General features: G+C 44.9%; 1 protein-coding gene and 1 long non-coding RNA gene across 6 annotated transcripts in view; both read right to left on the reverse strand.

Annotated features, from left to right (window-relative positions):
- KDM2A (lysine demethylase 2A) overlaps positions 1–11,561 on the reverse strand; it is an 89,651-nt gene extending 78,090 nt beyond the window's left edge. For 2 of the 5 annotated variants that reach the window (XM_036326480.1, XM_036326482.1), the window contains exons 1-2: positions 10,047–10,482; positions 4,195–4,315 (exon numbers count right to left, since the gene is read on the reverse strand). Coding sequence is in view for 2 of the 5 variants with exons in the window: in XM_036326484.1 (XP_036182377.1) it covers positions 10,047–10,088 (42 nt within the window). In the remaining 3 variants the exon portion in view is untranslated. Of the gene's footprint in view, positions 1–4,194; positions 4,316–9,021; positions 9,293–10,046; positions 10,483–11,337 lie in introns of those variants that run through there. The other 3 variants (XM_036326484.1, XM_036326479.1, XM_036326481.1) reach the window with 3 other exon arrangements.
- Positions 11,562–13,845: 2,284 nt separating this feature from the next.
- Positions 13,846–18,688, reverse strand: LOC118665234. Its single transcript, XR_004970597.1, has 3 exons — positions 18,324–18,688; positions 14,660–14,717; positions 13,846–14,393 (listed from the first exon to the last, which is right to left on the reverse strand). It is a non-coding gene; the product is annotated as an uncharacterized LOC118665234 (long non-coding RNA).
- Positions 18,689–23,284: the final 4,596 nt, after the last annotated feature.

A 23,284-nucleotide genomic window follows, 5' to 3' on the forward strand; every position in this document is an offset into this window, starting at 1 on the left:
CATATGCTAGTCACTTCTCTTTTAAAGTTGGTTACCTCTTATTCACCCTACAGGTCTCAGCTTTAAAGGCTTTCTCAGGAAAAGTGTTCTCTGACACCTTCTCCCACTCCTGAAGTTTAGATCAGGTTTATATATTCTTATTGCATTCTGTACTTACCTTTGCAGCCTTTTGTTTAACTATAATTAACATTACTATTATAAGTATTTATTTAATGTCTGACTTACCCACCAGACTATAAGCTTCATGATAGAGAGACCATGCCTGTCTTATCTCTATATCTATAGCAAGCTTTGCATGGTGTCGGACACATGGTTAAGTGCTTGCAACATTTTCTTATCCCTACTTTGCATTAGCTGGTCCCTCTACCTAGACCCAGATCTGGTCCCCTAAGTTCTTGAACTTCACAAAATTGGCTCCTCATCACTCAAGTCATAGTTACAAAATGCCATCTTCAAAAGAAGCCTCTACTGATCACCTAATCTCAAGAAATTATTCCCATGATACAACAATTTTATTACCCTTTTAATTTCTTCGAAATATTCAACACATCTGAAACCACAGCATAGTATTTAGAAGTCTAACAAGGCAAGAACCAAGCAAAGTGCCTGCCACAGTGTAAGCATTCAACAAACATTTAAGTGACTGAATCTCCTGAATGAGAAAAGATGACATGGGGAACACCCCAAATCCATCAGCAAAACATTTACAAACTGTGCTTCAATAAATTTGAAAATATGGCAGTATTAGCCTGGTAGGCTTGAAAGCCAGACTGCCTACTTTGAATCCTGGCTCTTTCCCTTCTTAACTGGGTAACCTCAGATAAGTTACTTAACTGCTCTATGCCTCAGTTTCCAAACTAGTAAAATGGGAATTAGAACAAAGTGCCAATACCAAGCACATAGTGTATTATTATCCATTAGATTGGGCTTTTCCTCCCAATGTTTCAAATACACAGGGTGACTTTTCCTTTATCTTATCCACCCCAAAAGGGCCACCATTATTTTTGTACACTGCACAACTCCAAGGACATCTTTCACATAGATTAAGACATGTGAAGAGTACCTTCTAGACCTGTGGTTCTCAACCTTCCTAATGCCGCGACCCTTTAATACAGTTCCTCATGTTGTGGTGAATCCCAACCATAAAGTTATTTTCGTTGCTACTTCATAACTGCAATTTTGCTACTGTCATGAATTGTAATGAAAATATCTGATATGCAGGATGTATTTTCATTGTTACAAATTGAACATAATTAAAGCATAGTGATTAATCACAAAAACAATATGTAATTATATATGTGTTTTCCGATGGTCTTAGGCGATCCCTATGAAAGGGTCATTCGACCCCCAAAGGGGTCGTGACCCACAGGTTGAGAACCGCTATTCTAGACTTGTGCTACATGGTAGCATCGTCCCGAGTTCCAGGAATCCTTTGTGATAATCAAAAGATTAAGATGATCAAAGAATACAAGAACAGGGAAGTACTTTGGAAACTTAAAAGTACTTTAAAATGATCCCTATATTTACAAATGTAAATTCTCTTGAGGTCAATGTCAGAAAGAAGGTTGGCCAGATTACTGCTCTGTGATCCAGGGCTATAAAGAGATGGAATAATAGTCAGGCTACCTTGAATTCACACTGAGGGTTACAACCAGCCCATGAGGTTGTTTCTCAGGAATGGTCATGGGTATTCAGCTGCAGGGCAATTCATAATATTTCAATATTTGCTTACATCTAACACTGCAGCTTTTATCTCATTTTTCTATCCTTCAAAGAGAATATCAAAAGGAAACTCCTTGTTGTAACATAATTATTGATCTCAAGACAGTGAATACTTATTTCGGGTATCCAAATAAATTGATCTTAGGATAAGTTGAGTAATAAATCTGCAACTGGGTTGAGGATTTGTCATGACCATGAAGTGAGCTTTGTGAAGTCAACAATAAAAATGCTTCATGCTTACTTTGGGCGAAGCCTGAGAAACAAAATCTGAGAGTGCTTTCAAGATGTTTTGTGATAGACTTTAAATTCAAAGATGAACAGCAGCTAATCAGAATAATATACATAGAACTATCTACTTACACTATTGACATTTTGAGTCAGATGATTCATTGTTGTGGAGGTCTGATCTGTGCATGAGGATGTCTTAGCAGCATCCCTAGACTCTATTCACTAAAATACCAGTAGTACTCCCCTAATCCAACAATAAAAAATGTCTCTAGCCCTGGCCAGTATAACACAGTGGTTAGAGTGTCATCCTGTAAACCAAAGGGTCTCAGATTCGATTCCTAGTCAAGAGCACATACCTGGGCTGCAGCTTCAATCCCTGGCTCTGATCGGGGCGTGTGCCAGAGGCAACCAATCCATGTGTCTCTCTCACATCAATATCTCTCTCTCTCTAACCCTCCCTCCCTTCCACTCTCTAAAAATCAATGGACAAAATATCCCCCTAGCCTGGCCGATGTGGCTCAGTGGCTGAGCATCAACCTATGGACCAGGAGGTCACAATTCAATTCCTGGTCAGGGCACGTGCCCAGGTTGCGGGCTTGGTCTCCAGTGGGGAGCATGCAGGAGGCAACCAAGCAATGATTTTCTCTCATCATTGATGTTTCTGTCTCTTCCTCTCCATTCCTCTCTGAAATCAATAAAAATATATATTTTTTAAAAATATCCTCCTAGGGCAGTGATGGTGAACCTTTTGAGCTCGGTGTGTCAGCATTTTGAAAAACCCTAACTTGCCCTAACTGGTTTGGCTCAGTGGATAGAGCATCAGTCTGCGGACTCAAGGGTCCCAGGTTAGATTCCAGTCAAGGGCATGTACCTTGGTTGCGGGCACATCCCCAGTGGGGAGTGTGCAGGAGGCAGCTGATCGATGTTTCTCGCTCATCGATGTTTCTAACTCTCTATCCCTCTCCCTTCCTCTCTGTAAAAAAAATCAATAAAATATATTTAAAAAAATAAAAATCATCATTGTCCCCTTTAAAAAAAAACACACAAAAAAACCCCTAACTTACCTCTGGTGCCGTGTCACATATAGAAATTTTTTGATATTTGCAACCATAGTAAAACAAAGACTTATATTTTTTATATTTGTTTTATATATTTAAATGCCATTTAACAAAGAAAAATCAACCAAAAAAATGAGTTCGCGTGTCACCTCTAACACGCGTGGCATAGGTTCGCCATCACTTCCTAGGGTAAGGATTAACAACAAAAAGGCTCCAGATACTGCCAAACTCTCTTGACTGGACAAAAATCACACCCAGATGAGGACCCCTGCTTTAAACAAATCTGTTCCAACTGTCTAAAACATCCACCCAAGTTCTCTCCTCCCACTTTCAAAAATCCCTCCCTCTGATCTTCCTGGGAATCCGGATTTAACCTCAGAGTCCACCTCAATTCTTCAATTGCCTTTGCCTCCAAAATCCTCAAAAATCAGTTATAACTCCCTCAATGACATGTCAGTACTCTTGTTAAAACCACAACTGGTGATAGACTTAATAATACTAGTACTCAGGGTTCATGATCCCTAATCAAGCACTCTTTTCCATCATAGCACATTGCTATCCAGCAGTCATCAAGTTTTAAGTCCTTCACTGCCAACATGTCTTGCTTCCTTCCACCTCTTACTTTCCATTTCTACTACTTATACCCCAAAGCAGTGGTTCTCAAACTTTTGCATGCATCAGAATCACCTAGCTTGTTAAAACACATTTTGTTGGTCCCTAACCTCAGAGATTCTGATTTAGTAAGTATGGGGAGGATCCAAAAATGCGTGTAACTAATATGTTCCCAGATACCCAGATAATGCTTATGCTGCTGGTGAGAGGACCACACTTCAAGAACCACTGCCCTAGAGTTCAGGTGCCTTTCACCTTAAGAGGTAACTTATTTCAGTATTCTTCCAGAATTAAAACTGAAAAACTATTACTTCTAAAATTTTGATCAAATTACTACTCGGTTAAAAATAAGCCACAACTTATGGCTATTTTCCACATGTGGCTTTTCGTAATTGTTTAAAATGTGTGCCCAACAGTATGAACAGTGCCTCCCTCCCAAAACAAATCTACTTTTATCCTGCTAATCTCATGGATATCTTCAGAATAGACCTTATAGACTTCCCACTCCATAATACAGCTTCTGCTGTCTTTACCTCCTACAAGGCCACCCTCTTCCCTCCTCCTCTCTACCTACCTGAAGGAGGCCTTCACCACTGTATTTGCCAAAACCACGTTTGGTCACTATCTGCTGCCTTTTATCTTTATGGTTTTAAGTTTTTACCAAGTACTCACAGATAGAGAAAACCCCCAAGAACCTAAAATTTAAAACAGAAAACAATGATATGAGTGACATGCATAAATAAAAGGCCTGACATATACACAAACTACACAAATACTGGTGTTTTAATAGATTAAATGCAATCAATTAAAAGTTCATAAAAAGAATGTGCCGATCTTTTTAAAAATATGACTAAACACCGGCTGTCAAAAATTTATAGCTACCTCATTTAGGATGTTAAGCAGGCATCTGTTAGGGAAGAAAATTTTGAAGTAGAGAAAGTACTAAGTTTAACCACTTCCTACAACAGAAGTGGGTATCATTTGTTTTCTGTATGAAATGCACCACAAGAGAGTTGGTATGATGTGAAAGAAGAAACATGGGGTTCTACTCTGACCAACTATGATCTTAGGCAAGTTGATCAAGGCCTTCCCCAACCTTCCATTTCCATAATTAAAAGAAATTAAGGTTTAAAACTATACAGTCTACCTTACAAGATTGCGTTGCGGGTACAATAAGGTAATGTATATGAAAGAACATAACCTATTAGTTGGCACATAATAAGTATTTATTGAGTTTTAACTTTTTTTAATGTGAAAGCCAATGCAAAAATAGTATTATTCCAAAAATAAGATAAACAGAGCAAATTAATGAAACCTGAGTATGTCCATTGCCCAAGGAAAAAAGTTTTTTAAAGGATATAAAATAAAGAATACAAGTCCCTCAGAGTGGTATACAGTAAATGTATCAATTCCCTGACTTAATGACCTTGAGAATAAAATCACTTGCAACTTCACAACTTAAAGGTTGTCTAAAAGTCAGCAAAAACTTGCCCTACTTGGTTTGGCTCAGTGGATAGAGCATCGGCCTGTGGACTGAAGAGTCCCAGGTTCGATTCCAGTCAAAGGCACATACCCGGATTGTGGGCTCAATCCCCAGTAGAGGGCAGCCAATCAATGATTCTCTCTCATCACTGATGTTTCTCTCTCTCTCTCTCCCCCCCTGCCCTTCCTCTCTGAAATCAATAAAAATATATATTTTTTAAAAAGTCAGCAAAAACTTTGACATACAGGGTTTAGGACAGGATTAGAGGTAGGAAAACTTAAATTCACCTTGAGCTTTTAAAGTTTAACTAGATATTTTCTTATTTTTTTTCTAATGGCCCATTACAAATGTGTTCATCTGGCATGTATGTGTATTAAGCATACGTTTTTAATCTGTTATAGCTCCAGTGGTTCTCAACCTTCCTAATGCCGCGACCCTTTAATACAGTTCCACATGTTGTGGTGACCACCAACCATAAAATTATTTCTGTTGCTACTTCATAACTGTAATTTTGCTACTGTTATGAATCGTAATGTAAATATCTGATATGCTATATGTGTTTTCCAATGGTCGCGACCCACAGGTTGAGAACCACTGAGACTTTTGGTCCTTATGCACACTGCAAGATCCAATACCCAGATATTTTGCTTATCCCTGTGCATCAAAACTCTCCTCAATTCTAGTGGCCTATTCCTAGCACTCAAGAAAACTGGTAATACAATAAACTATTTATGAAGGCTTCCAACAACATAAACAAATACTTATTGAGCACTTTCTATGTTTAGACTGAGTATCTTCTTTTTTCAGGCTACTCATTGAACACTTTGTATGTGTCAGACACTGTTCAAAGCATCCAATATACACCATTTTTGTTTATGGTCCCAACTCTCAAGGAACTTACACTAATGGAGAGAGATGCACAAATAAATTTACATATGGTAGCTAATGACTGGTGCTCAGCAAAATAAAACAAGAGAAAATAATAGAGCTTAAATACAGTCCTTACTCTGGGTCTCCAAAAAATAATTAGATCCCTTGCCCTAGCTGGGTTTCTCACTGGTTAGAGTGTAGGCCCGCAGACTGAAGGACCTCGGGTTTGAGTCCAGTCAAGGGCATATGTACGTACGGGTTGCGGGCTCGATCACCTGTATGGGGCATGCAGGGGGCAGCTGATCAATGATTCTCTCTCATCATTAATGTTTCTATCCCTCTCTCCCTCTCCCTTCTTCTCTGAAATCAATAAAAATATAATTTAAGAAAAGAGAAAGTGATGTTAGTTGTGGGTGTCCTTTATCAAGATGAGGAAGTTTCTTTTTATTCCTACTTTGTTTTTATGGAAAGGGTTTGAATTTTATCACATTCTTTTTTTTCTGTGTCTATTGATATGATCATGTAACTTTAAAAAAAATTCTATTGATATGTTACATCAATTAATTTTTAACATTTTTAAAATATATTTTATTGATTTTATACAGAGAGGAAGGGAGAGGGACAGAGAGTTAGAAACATCAATCAGTTGCCTCCTGCACACCCCCTACTGGGTATGTGCCCGCAACCAAGGTACATGCCCTTGACCGGAATCGAACCTGGGACCCTTGAGTCCACAGGCCGACGCTCTATCCATTGAGCCAAACCGGTTAGGGCACATCAATTAATTTTTAAATGTTGAATTAACCTTATATTCCTCTGATAAATTCCATTGGTCATGGTGTATGATTCTATTCATATGTTACTAGATTTGGTTGGTTAGTATTTTATACTCATACTAGAGGCCCAGTGCACGAAATTCATGCACAGGTAGGGTCTCTAGCAGCTGCTGCTGGGGCCTCCCTTCCCCAGCTGCCGGCTGCCAGGGCTGGGGTCTCCCTTCCCCGGCTCCTGGGAGGTGTGGGTGCTGGGTGGAGGGGGTCAATGGGGAAAAAAGACAAACTAACAACGGGGACATCTGTAATACTATCAACAATAAATATAAATTTAAAAAATAAAATATAAAATAAAATAAAAAAGCCAAACATTATTTACCCTCTCATATCATTTCCTACACTACAAAAATAAGTTTTCTGGTTCCAGAAAGTAGAGTCAATACCCAAATCTACACATACACATCATCTTCAAAGGTACAATTCTCTTCCACATGTAATAAGTAAATAATAGTTTGGTAAAAAATAAGCCAACCTTAAAAAACTAGCTATTTCTGATTTTTTTTAAAATTACTTGTCATAAAGATGATATAAACCTATCAAATCTTACCAAATTCATCCTGTGTGCTTGAAATAAATAGCTATGTCAGTAAAAGGATTTATTCAATCATGAATATAGCATTCTTATTAGTACGCATACAACTTTTTTTTTTAAAGATAGGTAAAGGATCGCCCTGGCCAACATGGCTCAGTTGGTTGGAGCATCTGCCAGTGCACTGAAAGGTCACAGGTTTTATTCCCAGTTAGGGGTACTAGGTTATATGGCGGGGTGGGGGGTGGGGGGGTGTCATACGGAGGCAACCAAACAATGTGTCTCTCTCACATCAATGTTTCTCTCTCTCTCAAATAAAATAATAATAATAATAATGTCTGGCATGGCTCAGTGGTTGAGCATCGACCTATGAACTGGAAGGTCCCAGTTCATTTCCCGATTAGGACACATACCACAGTTGTGGGCTCAATCCCCAGTGTGGTGTGTGCAGAAGGCAGCTGATCAATGATTCTCTCTCATCACTGATGTTTCTATCTCTCTCTTCCTCTCCTTTCCTCTCTAAAATCAATAAAAATACATATTTTTTAAAAAAGATAGGCAAAGGGTTTTGAATACAAAAAAGTCATTCTTGTTTCTAAATGAGTTTAGAACATTAGGTTCTATCCCCAAAAATAACATGAAGTAACAGTCAACAATAGTATAGTCAATGTACTACCTGATTCAATTAAATTTGACAAATATATACTGTATGAGGTCAACACAAACTTTAATCACCAAGCCAAATTGATAAACCTGTCATTTTGTCTTTCACACTTTATGTTCCATGGCCAATTACTGCAAAACAACCTAAGTTCTACACTATGACCTACTTTAAAGAGACAAGGTGTTAAACATATACATATATATATATATATATATATATATATATATATATATATATAACTACTATAAAGATTAGCCTTTATGCCTTTATGTTAGTCTTAAAATTGTTCAAATAATACCTGCCTTAATCAGTAGAGAATTCTGTAATATGTGCAGTCACTGAAGAGATATTATTAAAAGTATGGTAGGCAAACTGCCACATAAATAATCCACCAATATGCTCTCTTATCAAAAGTTACGCTATGGAAGGGATTTACACTTCAGATATAATTTTGTCATGTAATCTTAGAAAGGAAAACATGTCACCCTAAACTTCAAAATTATCACCCAAAATTCTAAGAAAGATCCCCCAAATATGTGGTGTACCTTCTTACATAAAATGACAACAATTGCACATGAACCAAGAGAGAAAAAAAAAAAAGGTTAGATAAGGAAAGGTGCAACAGGTAGCAATCACTATAATTAACAAACAAACAAACAAACAAACAAACAAAATCTTACCAGGACAAAAATTATAGATTTCTTGTATCTCCCTACAACTACCTTAAAAAATGTGAAAACTTTTGTTTGATGAAAGGCTCTTCCTTTGAAAGACTGGATCCCAATATCCCTTAGATATGTATGTAACAAGTCAACAATTCTACACGTTTGATATGATAAGCATAATCTTTTTTTCCCAAAGAAAGTTTAATTCAAGAAAAGTCAAAACAAAATAATTCCTAAATGTACAAAATTCCACTACTGATACACTTTACTCTGAAAAGTTAAAGATAAAGAAATATAATCTCAACACATGGATTAGAAGAGGCAAGTCTCTGAAATAAGGCTTGCCAGAACACATACCTGCTGGATATACTTGCCAATACACTCCACATCTTTTTACCAATCACATCAAGGGGAAAAAAATGTAGTCTTTTCTCAAAAAGAGTGGAGATCATCAACAAATGGATTAAAGAATTACTCTTTTCCCCCTCCAAACTAAGTCTAAAACACAGAGCCAAATAAAACCACCATAAATTCCTTTAGTGTCTTCTAGGTCTTTCAATTCACCAAATTTCACGTAATAAATACAATTTTGTGGCTTTCCTCATACCCTACTCTACAAAGACAAATTCAAATTTCTGAAATAAATATATGGTGAGAATATTAATAAAGCTCTCTGACTAGGGAAGCGAAATCAAATTCTTAAAGTCCAATAGGGAAACCTTGAGAAGAAAGCAGGGCCTAAAGGAGCGCATGCATCTTCATATGCACATACAAACTAACTGCCTCCAAAACATTACTAAGTAAAACTTTCCTTCAACAAGATGTCATGTATCATACATTCCTCCCAAAATACAGAACTTCATCAGCAGCCAGTATTTTACCTTTTCTCAATCCCCCCCTTCCTTCCAAACCTATCCAAGTATTAATTTGTTTAAAAAAAGATAAAGACTCAATAGTTTTACTCCCCAGCTCAAGGCCACAAAACCTGGCACACCAAAATCTTTAAAAAACTATATCAAACTATCCTTCCTCAAACAGGTTTGCCTCTGAAATTTACATTCTAACTTAATTTGAATTATTACAATGTCAGTATTGCAAAATTAGGAATCCTTGAAAGTTGTAATCCAAAAAGTCCTCGGATTTACAATGGTTTCTATAGAAGTTAAAGGCTACATATAACCACATTTCCAAACAAGATGAATATGAAGGTTCTAACTACATGGCCTAAAACCCAAATGAGGTAGTCATAATATACCTTCTCTCCTCCTCTAGTGTACAGAAAAGCCACCTGAAAAGTTGTAATCACAGTATGTTCACAAATGGAAACATTATAGTTATTCTACGTCAAAACTGGAAAAAAAACATAACAAGAAAATACTAACCAATCTCTGGCTGTAACGAATCCTTTCTTCTTCGGGTTCCATCTCTCACTCTTTCTGTTGAAATTACTGTAAAGAAACCACTCCAGGGCTGCCTTCCTCTTCCTCCTTAGGAACCAGATTGATTGCAACACTGAAGAATAATGATATGAGCAGTGATGAGAACTCAAACTCAACCTTTCCTTCCACGGGAAAAAAAGTGTTTAAAATATGTGTAAGTTAAAGGCTCTCGGAGAAATCTGGTTCCTCTTCATCTGTTTGGGACCTCTCTGCTCTTGGGCAAGTGGTTCCATGTCATGACCAACATTAATCAAATTACAACAGTCCAAGGCCTAAGCAATAGGAGATGCTGGTTTCAGTTCCTTGTGGTCGGGCCACACCACTTGTTTCTCCCCACAGGATACAATTAGCAAGGATCCCCTTCATGGCAGCATTAGCAAAAAAATTTTTTTTAAACGGGGGGGGGGGGGGTGGGGGGGGGGCGCGCACTGACCAGGTGGAGCAGGTACTGAAGTAATCCAGATCCTAACCAAATTAGTTCTCTCTCACTGGTAATTAGAAACTAGAGGGAAGGGCAGACTAACCATATAAAAAGAGGACAAGAAATTAGGATTTGAAGAAAGACTTCAAAAACACTTTCCCATACCCCTCTAGAAAGCAACAATCTTCATCTTCCTTCCTAAGGATCTTTTCATTCCCAAACCGAACCCAAGATGTGTACAACTCTGAAATTCAAGAGTTGCACATCAGGAACAAAAATTCCATCAGATACTTCTGGGTAAAAAAAAATAAATAAAAACAAACGGTTCTACCTATAGATATAATACATCTTTTCCAAAAATTAAGTAAAGACAGGTTTGCGCAACGGACCCATCATACCAAGAACGGTTTTTCTGTTTTTCTAAACACTCTTATATGATGGCTTCCATAGGGAATGCAGATTTGTTTTCCTAACTACATTACCGCCACGTTAATAGCATCCTTTCAAAACTGCTGCGAGACCAGAGGACCCGGTGACACAGTTGGTGCGCACAGTCCGCGGCAGAGCTCTCCGGGGAAGCCCTCGCCCCCGCCGGGGGGGAACCGCGTTTGCACCCCCTGGGCGAGGGTCGCCAGGGCTGGAGAGCAGCCGGGGCCGGAGAGCAGAGAACGGCAGATCGCGCCCGGCTCCCCCGGGAAAGGCGTTTCAATGGTTCGCCCATCGGAAAAAGAAATAGAAACTTTACATTAAGTCTTTAGATAACACAGAGAACCAAACTTCCAAAGGGGGGGAGGGTAGAGAGGGAAATCTCACCGGGGGTTTTGCTCTTGAGTTCTTGACCAAAAGTAAAAGATTCCAAAAACTGAGAGGAAAAAAATTAAATCCCAATCGTCGTCTTCGTTTTTTTTCCCCCGTGGATCAACCCAGTATCCAGAGAGGGTCAGAGCGACCCGGAAAAGAGAGGAAACAGTTGCTGAATCAAACCTCCTCTTCTGGCTTTGGAGACCGGGAGTCGGAGGCGTCAGGAGAGGGGAGCGCGACCCCTCGGCGCCGAGCCCGGGGCGCCCCCGCCTCCCCCGGGCCAGCGGTCAGCAGCCGGAGCCCGAGACCCGGGCCGGCCCCGGCCGCGGGAAGCACCCTCCTCGCCGTGCCCGCGGCCAGCAGCCGCCTGACCGTCTCCGGAGCCCGAGATCGGCGGCCGATCAGCTGAGACCGGCCGGCCCGAGGCTCCCCGCGCCGCCCCGGCCCCCCGGAACGCGGGCCCCGGCCCCGGGGGGCAGAGAGGGCGGGAGCGGCAAGGCGCGCCGAGCTGGGGGCCCGGGCTCCCCTCGCGTCTCCCCCTCAGCCCGGGCTCCGCGCTGCGGGACAAGCCCCCGGTTACTCCCCAGTCGCAGAGAAGGGATTCCGGGGGATGGGCCCCCTGGCGTTGCTCCTCCTCCCGGTGCGCCCCTTGCCCAGAATAGACAGAGCGGCGACAGGCCCAGCCGCCGGGAAGGTGCTCTGCGAGCCGCAGCCGCCGCTGCTGCCGCCGCTGATGCCGGGGAGGGGTGTTGTTTCCCTCACACAGGAGGAGCCGCTGAAGCAGCCGCCGCCATTTTGAACCCGTCAGACTCTCACATACACACAGCTCCTCCGCGGCGCACTGCGCAGGCGCCGCCTCCCCACCCCTCCTCCGGCTCGCCTCTCCACCCCCCACTCCCCTTCAAGCCTCCCTACGCTCTTACCGCTCTCCCGGGCGCACGTGAACGCGCACGCGTCACTCTCCTCTACGCGGACACTCCGCCGGCGCGCGCACGCGCGGAAGCGTCGGCCTCTAAACGCCCGCGCCCGGCGACGCCGACGCGGCTCCCTGCCCCCCCCTCGCGTCGGCTGCTGGCCGTCTCTCAGGCCCGCTGCCCCCACTCCCCGCGGGCTTCCTTCCAGAGCTCGGGCCGGCCCGCTGCTCGCGCCTGCGCGCAGGCCACGGTGCCTCCTCCGCGCGCTCTCCCCCCCCACGCCTGGTTCTAACACACAGACACACACGTACACTTCGCCTCTGTGACCCCGCCCCTCGCGGCCAGCTGCGCCCGCGGCCCTCCCCCACCTCTCCCCGGAGGGTGGTGACCCCCGACCCCCCACAAAGCACAACCACCCCCCAGCAGTGGGAGCAGCGCCTGGTTCCCCTGCAACCGCCCCAGGCAGCCGGTCACAGTCACACCACCTGCGGTCCGGGCGGCCTGGGCCGGGGCGGCCGTTGCCCGCCTCAAAGCGGGGTCTCCCGGGGTCAGGACGCTGGGCCCGGCCAACCCGACCTGGGCGCCCCGCTCGGGCCTGCCCACGGAGAGGGAGCGCGGGGAAGGGACGCCTCCCCGTCTGCTGCCCTCCCCTTGCGCCCGCCAGTGGGCCGAAGCCAACCTGTCCGCCATCCCCGGGCAGGCCCGGCGCCCCCGCCGCGGGACCCGTCCGCCCTCGGCTCGGGGGGCGCTTCTCGGTGCAGCGGCCTGGCCCCGCCTCACCCGCTCCTCGCCGCTCCGAAGGGGCAGGAACCGGGAGTAGCATGTCTGTCCTGGTGTCGGCGACCCGGGGGCGGCGGGGGGGACTCCAGGCGCTTGGCAAGGGCGTCCACAGGTACCAGGCGCCCCCGTGGTCTCCGCGACGGCCCGGGCGCGGCGGGAGCCGGCGCGCCCACAGCAGGCCCGAGGCGCCGGGTAGGTGGCCCTGGAAGCCCCCGCTCCTCGGCCACGCTCGGGTTTCCGCAGCGCCGGTGCCCCCGGCGGCCCGGGTGGGACGTGACCCCGCCCCCGGCGAGCCGGGGCGCCCTCCACGGAGGGGTGCGCGGGCCGCCCCCGGCCCCAGGTTGGCATCTCTGCCCCGGGGCCGAGGCGGGCGCGGGAGGCCCAGCCGGGAAGATGTCTCCTCTCGGTGCGCGCAGCTTCGCGCGAGGGTCAGCGACGGGGCAGCGGCCGCCCGAGGCGCGCCGGCCCTGCCCACGAACGGGCTCCCGCGGCTCGACAGCGGCCCGACGGGCTGGCGGGCAGGGGACGTCGACGGAGCCCGGCCGGAGGGAGCTGAGCGACGCCGTGCGAGCAGCCCGGCCGCGACCGGGGCATCCCCCCGCCGGTCTCGTGCTTGGGGCCCGTTGAGACGATGCATCCCCTCCAGGACCTCGGCTGGGGCGTTGCGCATCCGCGGCCGCACCACTGGCCAGACGGCACGCTCGCCGGGAGGCGGCACCCCGGTCCCCTCCTCCTGCCTTGGTTCCCACTCAGTCCCCTCCGATGCCTGGGATGCGGGGATGGGGGGGGGGGGGGCGGAGAGGAAGGGCATGGAGTGTGAATCCTACCACCGGCAAACACAGCCTCCCGCTCTTTTAGGGAGGCTTTGGAGAAAGACAGTTGAAATGATGGTACCTTCTCTTCCTACCAAGGTTTGCATTCTGGCGTAAGAGCACGGTGTAAACCCAAGGTATTATTTATTACCACTCTGGGCTTTCCTGCATGCAAACTCTGGGAGCTTTACGGACATTCTGTGCCTGGTTTCACAACATCCTTCCGGGACAAGCTCAAGTGCCAGGTATCGTTTTAAAGACAGACACTCGGAGCTTGCACGGCCACTCTCACGGAGAGGAGGGCAGCCCTCTGCAACAGCAGCATCTCACAAGCGAAGATTTGTTCGTATGGTATCACCCTCTTGCATTGCAGTCGTTGGGAAATAGTCTTTGATAGCAGTTTTGTTCAGACTTCTTAGGTTTTCAGAGCACTGATAGCAAGGTCTTTACCAAAACTTTATCGGGTCTACAGCCTTCTTCTTAAGTCTTTCAAACGACAGTCGATATTTACAAGTCTCCCACACAGGCACCACCAGATGTGATCCCGTAGGCATCTGGGTCTCTGTAGGTATAGAAAAATGCAGCAGCTTGTTTATTTTGTTAAGTTGGAAAGATTTTTGTCATTTGTCAGATTAAGGAAGCCTTGGGCCTCATTGCTATTTGCAGAATAAGTGCTTTTATTTTCTTTCCACTCATCCCTGTAGCCCACCGGATACTTGGGGGGCAAACAGAGAGAAGGAGGCCTCTTGCTGTAGGTCAACTTGGTCTTGCCCTTTATCTTAAGGTCCAGAGCCCCTTAACTAATTAGTCCTTATCTGAGTTGCTCACCTTCAGCAAACAAGTGCCTTCTACAGGTTTAACTCAGGTGAGTGTGCTGGGAGGAAACCTAAGAAGAATCCAAGAACAATAATAGTTAATACTTATTTTGGGACAGGACCGCAAATAAAGGTTTGTCCGATTGCAGTCAGGTCTTTTCCAGTTGAAAACCATTTGTTGACTAGTCTGCAATGGGAGAAATGATGTTTAAAGAGACATACACAGCCCTAGCAGGTTTGGCTCAGTGGATAGAGCATCGACCTGTGGACTGAAAAGTCCCAGGTTCGATTCCGGTCAAGGGCATATGCCTAGGTTGCGGGCTCAATCCCCAGTAGGTGGTGTGCAGGTGGCAGCTGATCAATGATTCTCTCTCAGCATTGAGGTTTCTATCTCTCTCTCCCTCTCCCTTCCTCTCTCAAATCAATAAAAATGTATTTTAAAAAATAAAAAAATAGACAGACATACACAATGGTTTCTCCACAAGCCAGCTTTGTTAATATTCCAAGGCAGATGTGCAGGGTGAGATAAAAGATAAGCAGATGGCTAGTGATTCCCCCACAATCACAATGGCTGTGGTTGGCAAGAGTATATCATATGGTTTACTGTTTTGTCCTTAAAAAAAAAAAAAAGGCCATTTTCAAGGAGAATAGAGCTTGGGGAAGTCCCCAAGAAGGCCGCTTCAATTGTAATGGCAGGGAGAAGGGGAGAGTGATAGATGAGAAGAAGGAAAGAAAAATTCCTTCTAGAATCATTGAGTAGAGCATCCCTGGCTGGAACAAGCTGGTGCCTTAATAAGGTATTAACAAATCTCTGCCTTCTTGAGCAAAGCTAAGACCCAACAAATGCCGAGAGTCAAACTCCAGACCACCAACTTCTTTTGTGAGACTTCAGTGAGTGAAAAGAGAACGCTGTAGTCTCGTCAACTAAATTATTTTCAATTTTTCTGCACTCCTTAAATGTTAAGGAGAAGTGGGGATGTCCCAAAAAGTGGAGGTCTGAACCAAAATAAAGAAGTTGGTCTAGCCCTAGCCGGTTTGGCTCAGTGGCTAGACTAGAGCATCTGCCTGTCAATTCCAGTCAAGGGCACATACCTCAGTTGCAGGATCCTCCCTGGCCTGGGTCCTAGTTGGGGCACGTGCAGGAGGCAACCAATCGACGTGTTTCTCTCACATTGCTATTTCTCTCTGTCTTTCCCTCTAAAAATCACTGGAAAAATATCCTTGGGTGAGGATTTAAAAAAAAAAGTTGGTTTTTAAGATCCCCGGAGATAGCGTAACCAGTAAGTAGTTAAAAAGCTCTGGAATCAGCCCTGGCAATGGTTAGAGCATTGGCCCTTGGACCAAAGGGTCGCAGGTTTGATTCCTGGTCAAGGGCATATGCCGTACCTCAGTTGCAGGTTCCCCAGCCCCAGCAGGGGTGTATGCAGGAGGCAGCCAGTTGTGTCTCTTTCACCAGTCACCGATGTTTCTCTCCCTCTCCTCCCTCCCTCCTACTCTCTCTATAAATCAATGGAAAAAATATCCTAAAAAAAACAAAACTCTGGGATCAGAGACTGAATGTTTACTATCTAATCAGTCTTAATGAACTCCTCAGAGCCTTGGTTTTTCATCTATAAAGTTGGAAAAATACCTCTCAAAGTGAAACATTGTCTTAAAGCTCAGTGTTTGGCACATATACTGTTTCTGATCTCTAGCTTTAAAGTTTTTAGTAAAGATGCTTCAATACAGTGGGGCCTTGACTTACGAGTGTCCCAACTAACGAGTTTTTCAAGATATGAGCCGTTTCTCTGCCGATTTTTTGCTTTGAGTTGCGAGCTAAAATTCGGGTTACGAGCCAGCTTCAGATACCCCACCGCTAGTTGGTGCAGCGAACGTCACAGTGAACGCCACAACATCAACCCAGCATCACGTGTCTCACTCGTTCACTTTAATGATTTGACATACGAGTAATTTGAGTTATGAGCTCGGTCACGGAACAAATTAAAATCCTAAGTCAAGGCCCCACTGTATGCCCTAGTTGGTTTGGCTCATTGGTTACAGCACCGGTCAGCTGACCAAAGGGTCTAAGACACATACCTTGGTTGCAGATTTGCTCCCCACACCCCTCCCCGCTTCCTGGCAATACATGATGTTTCTCCTCTCTCCCCTCCTCCCCCCTCCCTTTCGCTCTCTAAAAATCAATGGAAAAATTATCCTCCAATGAGGATTAAAAAGAAAAAAAAATCCTTCAATATTTAAGCAAATTTACAGAGTATAAGTCATGACTCTTGGCTTTTCTTTCCTGTCCTAGTTCCTAAGTCTCTCTTTCCTCCCTCACTCTGATCTCGATTTTTCTCTCTTCCCTGACTCTTTCTGTCTTTCTCTCATCACCACCCACCTCGTGAGGTCCTGTTATTTCCATCCTTCTCTCAATCACTGTGCTGCTCCTCACCTGCTGTGTTCATTCCTCTTTCCTAGCCAGCTGTTGTCATCTGCTCTTTCATCATCAGAGTAGACCTTGCGTGCCCACTTCCCTTTGGTGCACTTAACATGTGCACTCTGGTTTTGTTACTTAACCATTTCCTGAACATCTCCCTTCACCTCCCTCCACTAGACTGTAAGGTCCTTGAGGTCCACATTTGTATCCCTTAAAAGGCCTTCCAAAATCAATACCACATACTTACTGTGTCAACCTGAAGGTGGCTAAAAACTAGGTGTTGGGTGGTTATAAATTTTAAGGGATAGAAATTTTTCTTTTGAGCCTGGAGGTAAAATCTGAATTGAGCAGGGTGGCACTGGGGACGGAAGCCGAAAATGCCCTGCAGATTGTCATGTCATTGAACATGGATGGCACACGAGATACTTGTAACTTTCATGGACTTTGGGACTACAGTACCACCACCCTCCCTGGCCCAGTGGCTTCTTGCTGCCACCCCGTCCCCCCAGGCATATGGCCTGCCTTTGTGAAGACCTGCCTCTCCTGAGTCATGAGGTTGACTTTGGCTACTGGGGCAGCGGCAGCAGCATCCGGGATCCACCTGCTCTTTTGGCCACGTGAGCTTCTCCTTGGGGCCAGGCTACCCTCACTTCCACTTTTAAAAGGGAGGGACTTCCTGCCCTTCTTGACAGTGGGGCCTCGCTACACCTGTGCTTGGTAGGGAGCGTTACTTGCCACCTTGGGGTTTCAAAGTCGGTTTGCAACCTTGTGTTTGTGTGCTGGCTCTGCTGGTGATAGTTCTGTGGTGCCCAGCCACATCCCCAAGGGATCAGTTGCCTAAACACTTCAGCCTGTACCTAGATCCTCTCTGAGGGTTTCATCTTTGCCCATCTTCTTCATGGGCATTCACTGCCTTATGGCAGCTTCAGCTAAGGCTGGCATTCCTTTGGCTACTTTGTGTGGGGTCCTTACCAACTGTGTGTAGAGCCCAGTCTCTTAACTCCATTCTCTCTTTAATAAAAACACAGATCATGACTCCTGCCGGATTTCCTTCTAGGGTTACGGAGGAGTCAATCGGACTAATGGACATAAATGTCCTATGGAAGCTGGGAGACAGCATATTTTGAAAGTATTTCCGGTTCTCCTATTTTTTTCCCTACATGAAGGATTTGTTGCAGTTCCTGAGTATTGTGGGCCCAACACTAAATTGAGTGCTTAGATGGAGAAAGTAGATTTGAAAAATTAGAAAGCTTGCTTTTACCCTTGAAGACTTTAGGTCATGGAGGAGATACTGCTGGAAGCCGGTCCATCCTTGCTGCTTGACACAGTCGCTGCAGGGAAGAAACATCTGCACAGCATATGTTTCAAGCGTATATGGCGTACTGGCATACTGTTCTTAATATGTTTGCTCACCTTCTTGGCACTATGTGTTTTAAACAAGGTCACTTCTCCGAGAAAGGTTGTTTCCCCAGGTAGGGATTTTTCCCTGAAGTTAGAGAGTGAATAAAAACCCTTAACTAAATTCCAGGCAGGTAGTTAATCACTTTAACTAGGAACAATCATCCTTAAGCTACATAATCTTTACTCCCTGGAATGGAGATAAGAAACGCCCTAACCTTTGGAATAGAAATTGACAGGATTAAAATCAACTGGTATAAATACAGATGTAACAAGACAATAAAAGACAGAACCTGGCTGGAGATCCTGGCTAGAGAACCTGGCTAGGCTGCTAATCAATTGAACGCTGTCTCCGTGTCATTCCTTCTTCGCCAACTCGGTCCACAGCTTTGGGAACCCCTGGACCTGCTGGGGTTGGACCCCAACAAGATACCATGAAGCTATGACATTCTTAAAGAACCACCTTCGCCTTAACCGGTTTGGCTCAGCAGATAAAGCCTCGGCCTGCGGACCAAAGGGTCCCGGGTTTGATTCTGGTCAAGGGCACATGCCTGGGTTGTGGGCTCAATCCCCAGTGGGGGGCGTGCAAGAGGATGAGAAACATCTCATCATGGATGTTTCTATCTCTCCCTCTCCCTTCCTATCTGAAATCAATAAAAATATTAAAAAAAAAAAAAAAGAGAACCACCGTCATTGTAGTGAATGTAGGCAATAAGGACTGGGTATAGAATTCCACTTGGATGTAGGCCCCATGGGGCAGAATGTTTTGTTCAGTTGTTCATGTTCATTACTGCATCCCCTGTGCCCAGAACAGTGCCAGGCATAGTTGGCACTCATTCTTCGTATTTATTGAATCAGTGAATAAAAACTAATGCAGTGAGTGATGCATTTGAGGGACAGAGGAGTGTGAAGGCTTGGCGGGCAGAGCTTAAACCCTTGCAGAGAAGTTTGATTTTGATAAAGAGAGGCACATCTGTCCTGGAGCAGAAGGTAATGTAATAGCTATTATTCCAGGTAAACGGTTCCTGCAGCTGTCACCTCAGCTGGAATAGAGGTATTAGAATCGAAAGCCCCTACTGCTGCACACCAGCCAGGAGGTAAGTATGCACATCTCAGGCCAAGTTCTTCACTGTCTTTATGTCAGCCTCTCCTGTGATCTAGCTTCTCTGCTCCACTTATCTCCGCAGCCTCCATTCACCGGGCCATGCCTTTAGAGTCCATATAGAGCACCGCTTTTGATGTGATATTATAAACTTAATATCTCCAGTCAATTGTTTTTCACAATGCCCCTTTAATTATACTGTTTATTATATTCAAAGTGTATAATTTTAAAACGACAACCTTCTTTTTCCCCCAAGATGTTTGCTACATACTTAAACTCTGAAATGTATTCAGTCTTCTTTTATTTCTGGCTAAATCTATTTTTGCACTCTCTGGGGGAACCACAAGAAAATATTGACTGTGTTTAAGGTGAGATTTCCATGTTATATTTTTGCAATTATACTTGATTTGCCACAGCTTGGAGTTGATGTTTCTTTTTGTTTTATTTTTAAGGGTTCATGTTTTGATTGGTCATAATTACTAGATCTGCTTATACTTTGATCTAATTATCTTCTTACTAGAGGCCCTGTGCATGAATTTGTGCACCAGTGGGGTCCCCCGGCCTGGTCTGCGGGATTGGGCTGAAACCGGCTCTTCGACATCCCCCAGGGGCCCTGGATTGTGAGAGGGTGCAGGCCAGGCTGAGGGACCCCACGGGTGCACAATTGGGGCCAGGGAGGGATGCGGCAGGTTGGCCAACCCGTCTCACTCAGTCCCAATCAATTGGACCCTCCTGGTCAGAGTGTCTGACCCTGGTGGTCAGTGCATATCATAGCGAACAGTTGAGCGGCCTTAGCATATCATTAGCATATTATGCTTTGATTGGTTGAATGGAAGACCGGACACTTAGCATATTTTATTATATAGGATTGGTGAGCCACATATCCTTATTAACTGTCTATTCCAGTGTAATTGTATTGGTAAGGAATGTGGGAGACACTCTTTTTTTATTTTTTTGGAAGATACTATATACCTTAGTCCTTTATTATTTTAACTGATTACAAGATTTACCCATCTATTTTTTAAATGTTTTTATTGATTTTAGAGAAAAAAGAAGGGAAAGGGGGAGAGAGAGAAACATTGATCAGCTGCCTCTTGCACGTCCCCTACTGGGGATCAAGCCTGAAACCAGGACATGTGCCCTGACCAGGAATTGAACCCGTGACCTTTTGAGACAAAGCTCAACCAACAGAGCCACATGGACCAGGACTACACATCTATGTTTTTAATGCATCTGTTTATATTGGTGAAAGCTTGTGGTTTCCATAAATGTTAGTATTTAAACATTTTCTATTTCATGTTGGCATTTAGTATTCATTTACTATTTCCTATATTTTATGCATTTTATAGTTAAAAATGCATAAAAGTAGGCAATTGATTTCTCACTTCTGGCTTGCTGGAAGATATAGAATCTACAGGGGCTTCCTTTTTCTGAATCCACACTCTTCCTCTTGAAGGGACCATATTTCTTTCTACATGCATTTAAGTTGCTCTTTATTACACAGGCAAGTAATTTAGATGAAATTAATAGTAGAACAGTGTCCCTAATTTCCAATGCTTTCTCTTAATTTTTTAATGTACTTATGATTAAAACTGCCTCACATCTAAGTGGATCTCTTTATGACCATTACCCTCATCAACCACAAAATACATACTAATTTCTAAGCATCTGCTGGCTCCTCAGGATTTAAAAATTATAGGATTTGGACCCTGCCCTCACGAGCTTACAGTTTAAATTGAAAAACAAAAAACAAAAACAAAACAAAACCACAAACAAACACTACTTCAAAAATGCCCAGCATGGCAGAGCTGGAGAAGGAGAAATGAAGGCTGTTTCTGCACTGCATAGCTTTCAGAGCTGCAGCAACACCACTCTCAAACCCAGTGTGTTTATTTGGTATTGCACTAATTTCTTCCCTAAAGAGTCTGTTAGGTCCTCATTGATGAAGGAAATATTAGCACTGAATCACAGAATCTTAGAGCTGGCATGGAGCTTGGAGGTCATTTAATCCAACCAAATCATTTTGCTTTAATAGCTATTATTCCAGGTAAACTGTTCCTTTTTTTTCCCCTTTCTTTTTTCTGAGAGAGAGGAAGGGAGAGAGAGAAACATTGATTTGCTGTTCCACTCATCTATGCATTCATTGGTTGACTCTTGCATGTGCCCGATTGGGGATCAAACCCAAAACCTTGGCGCATTGGGACAATGGTCCAACCAACTGAGCTATCCAGCCATGGCTCCAATCAGATCACTTAAAAAACTGGCAGCCTGAGGCCTGAAGATGTTACACAGCTTGGCCAAGGTCATGCAGCTAGTTTAGTAATGAAATTGGAACCATAAACCATGTCTTCTGATAGCGCTCTTTCTGCTACGCCTTAAATTGATGGCATTTTTAACCAGGCCTAATGTTTGTTCATGTGTTCCTTCCCCAGAAAGAGCACCTGCCTGTGCAGGGCACTATGCTTGGCACTGGGGTTGCAACATGAGTGTGCATGAGAGCACATTTTGGGGGTCTCGGGTGACCATGTAAATGCGCCTCTAAGCCGAGATCCTTTGAAAGAGTGGAAGAGTCTAAGAACTATATGTACATCGGGCATAAGCCAGGACAAGTGCCCTGATGGACATCAGGTCTGTGCAGGGTATACACCTGGTCTATTCAGGATACTTACTGTGAGGGCACAAATGTGGGAGGAGCCAATTCTGCTGTGAGGGAGGGGTGTCCAGTCCCGAAGGCTTTGTGGAGGAGGCAATGCTTGAAAGTTACTGGGGTGCCCTAACCAGTTTGGCTCAGTGGATAGAGCGTCGGCCTGCGGACTCAAGGGTCCCGGGTTCGATTCCAGTCAAGGGCATGTATCTTGGTTGCGGGTACATCCCCAGTGGGGAGCGTGCAGGAGGCAGCTGATCGATGTTTCTCTCTCATCGACGTTTCTAACTCTCTATCCCTCTCCCTTCCTTTCTGTAAAAAATCAATTATATATATAAAGAAAGTTCCTGGGGTTTTGATATTCATCAAGTGGACAATGTGGGAAGGGCATTTCTCACCCCTGGCATCTAGACACACAGCAGGGCAGCCAAGAGGAGCTGAGGCGGCAGAGGGGGAGGGAGGACCTCCCCACCCTATTCAGCACATGGGCGGGGCTTTGTCCTTTGCAGAGAGGAGGGGTATTTGGCCACCCGGGCAGCAAGCATTGTCTACTAGGTAGCAGGCACTGTTGCAGGCACTGGGGATACCATGGACGCTGCAGGCAGACCCCTGCTCAGACATGGTGCAGTGGCCCAGTGGCGACCCCGGAGATACACTGCGCCACACAATGAGCGTATCACCTTGCTCAAGCCACACCGGTCTCAGATTTCAAATGGGACCTGCACCTCTCCTGGTAGGTCATTGTCCTAGGATATAAGCGAGTTAGCATTCACAGTGCAAGAACACCGTCAGGACCATAGCAAGTGCTTGTCAAAAAAAATTGTGGCCCGGCCCTAGCCGGCTTGGCTCAGTGGATAGAGCATTGGCCTGCGGACTGAAGGGTCCCAGGTTCGATTCCGGCCAAGGGCACATGCCTGGGTTCCAGGCTCCATCCCCAGTAGGGGGTGTGCAGGAGGCAGCCAATCAATGATCCTCTCTCATCATTGATATTTCTATCTCTCTTTCTCCCTTCCTCTCTGAAATCAATAAAGAAATATATTTAAAAAAAAAAAAATTGTGGCCCGGCCAGTGTGGCTCA

This window comes from Myotis myotis, unplaced genomic scaffold, assembly GCF_014108235.1.
Source record: "Myotis myotis isolate mMyoMyo1 unplaced genomic scaffold, mMyoMyo1.p scaffold_m19_p_10, whole genome shotgun sequence".
Lineage (NCBI taxonomy): Eukaryota > Metazoa > Chordata > Mammalia > Chiroptera > Vespertilionidae > Myotis > Myotis myotis.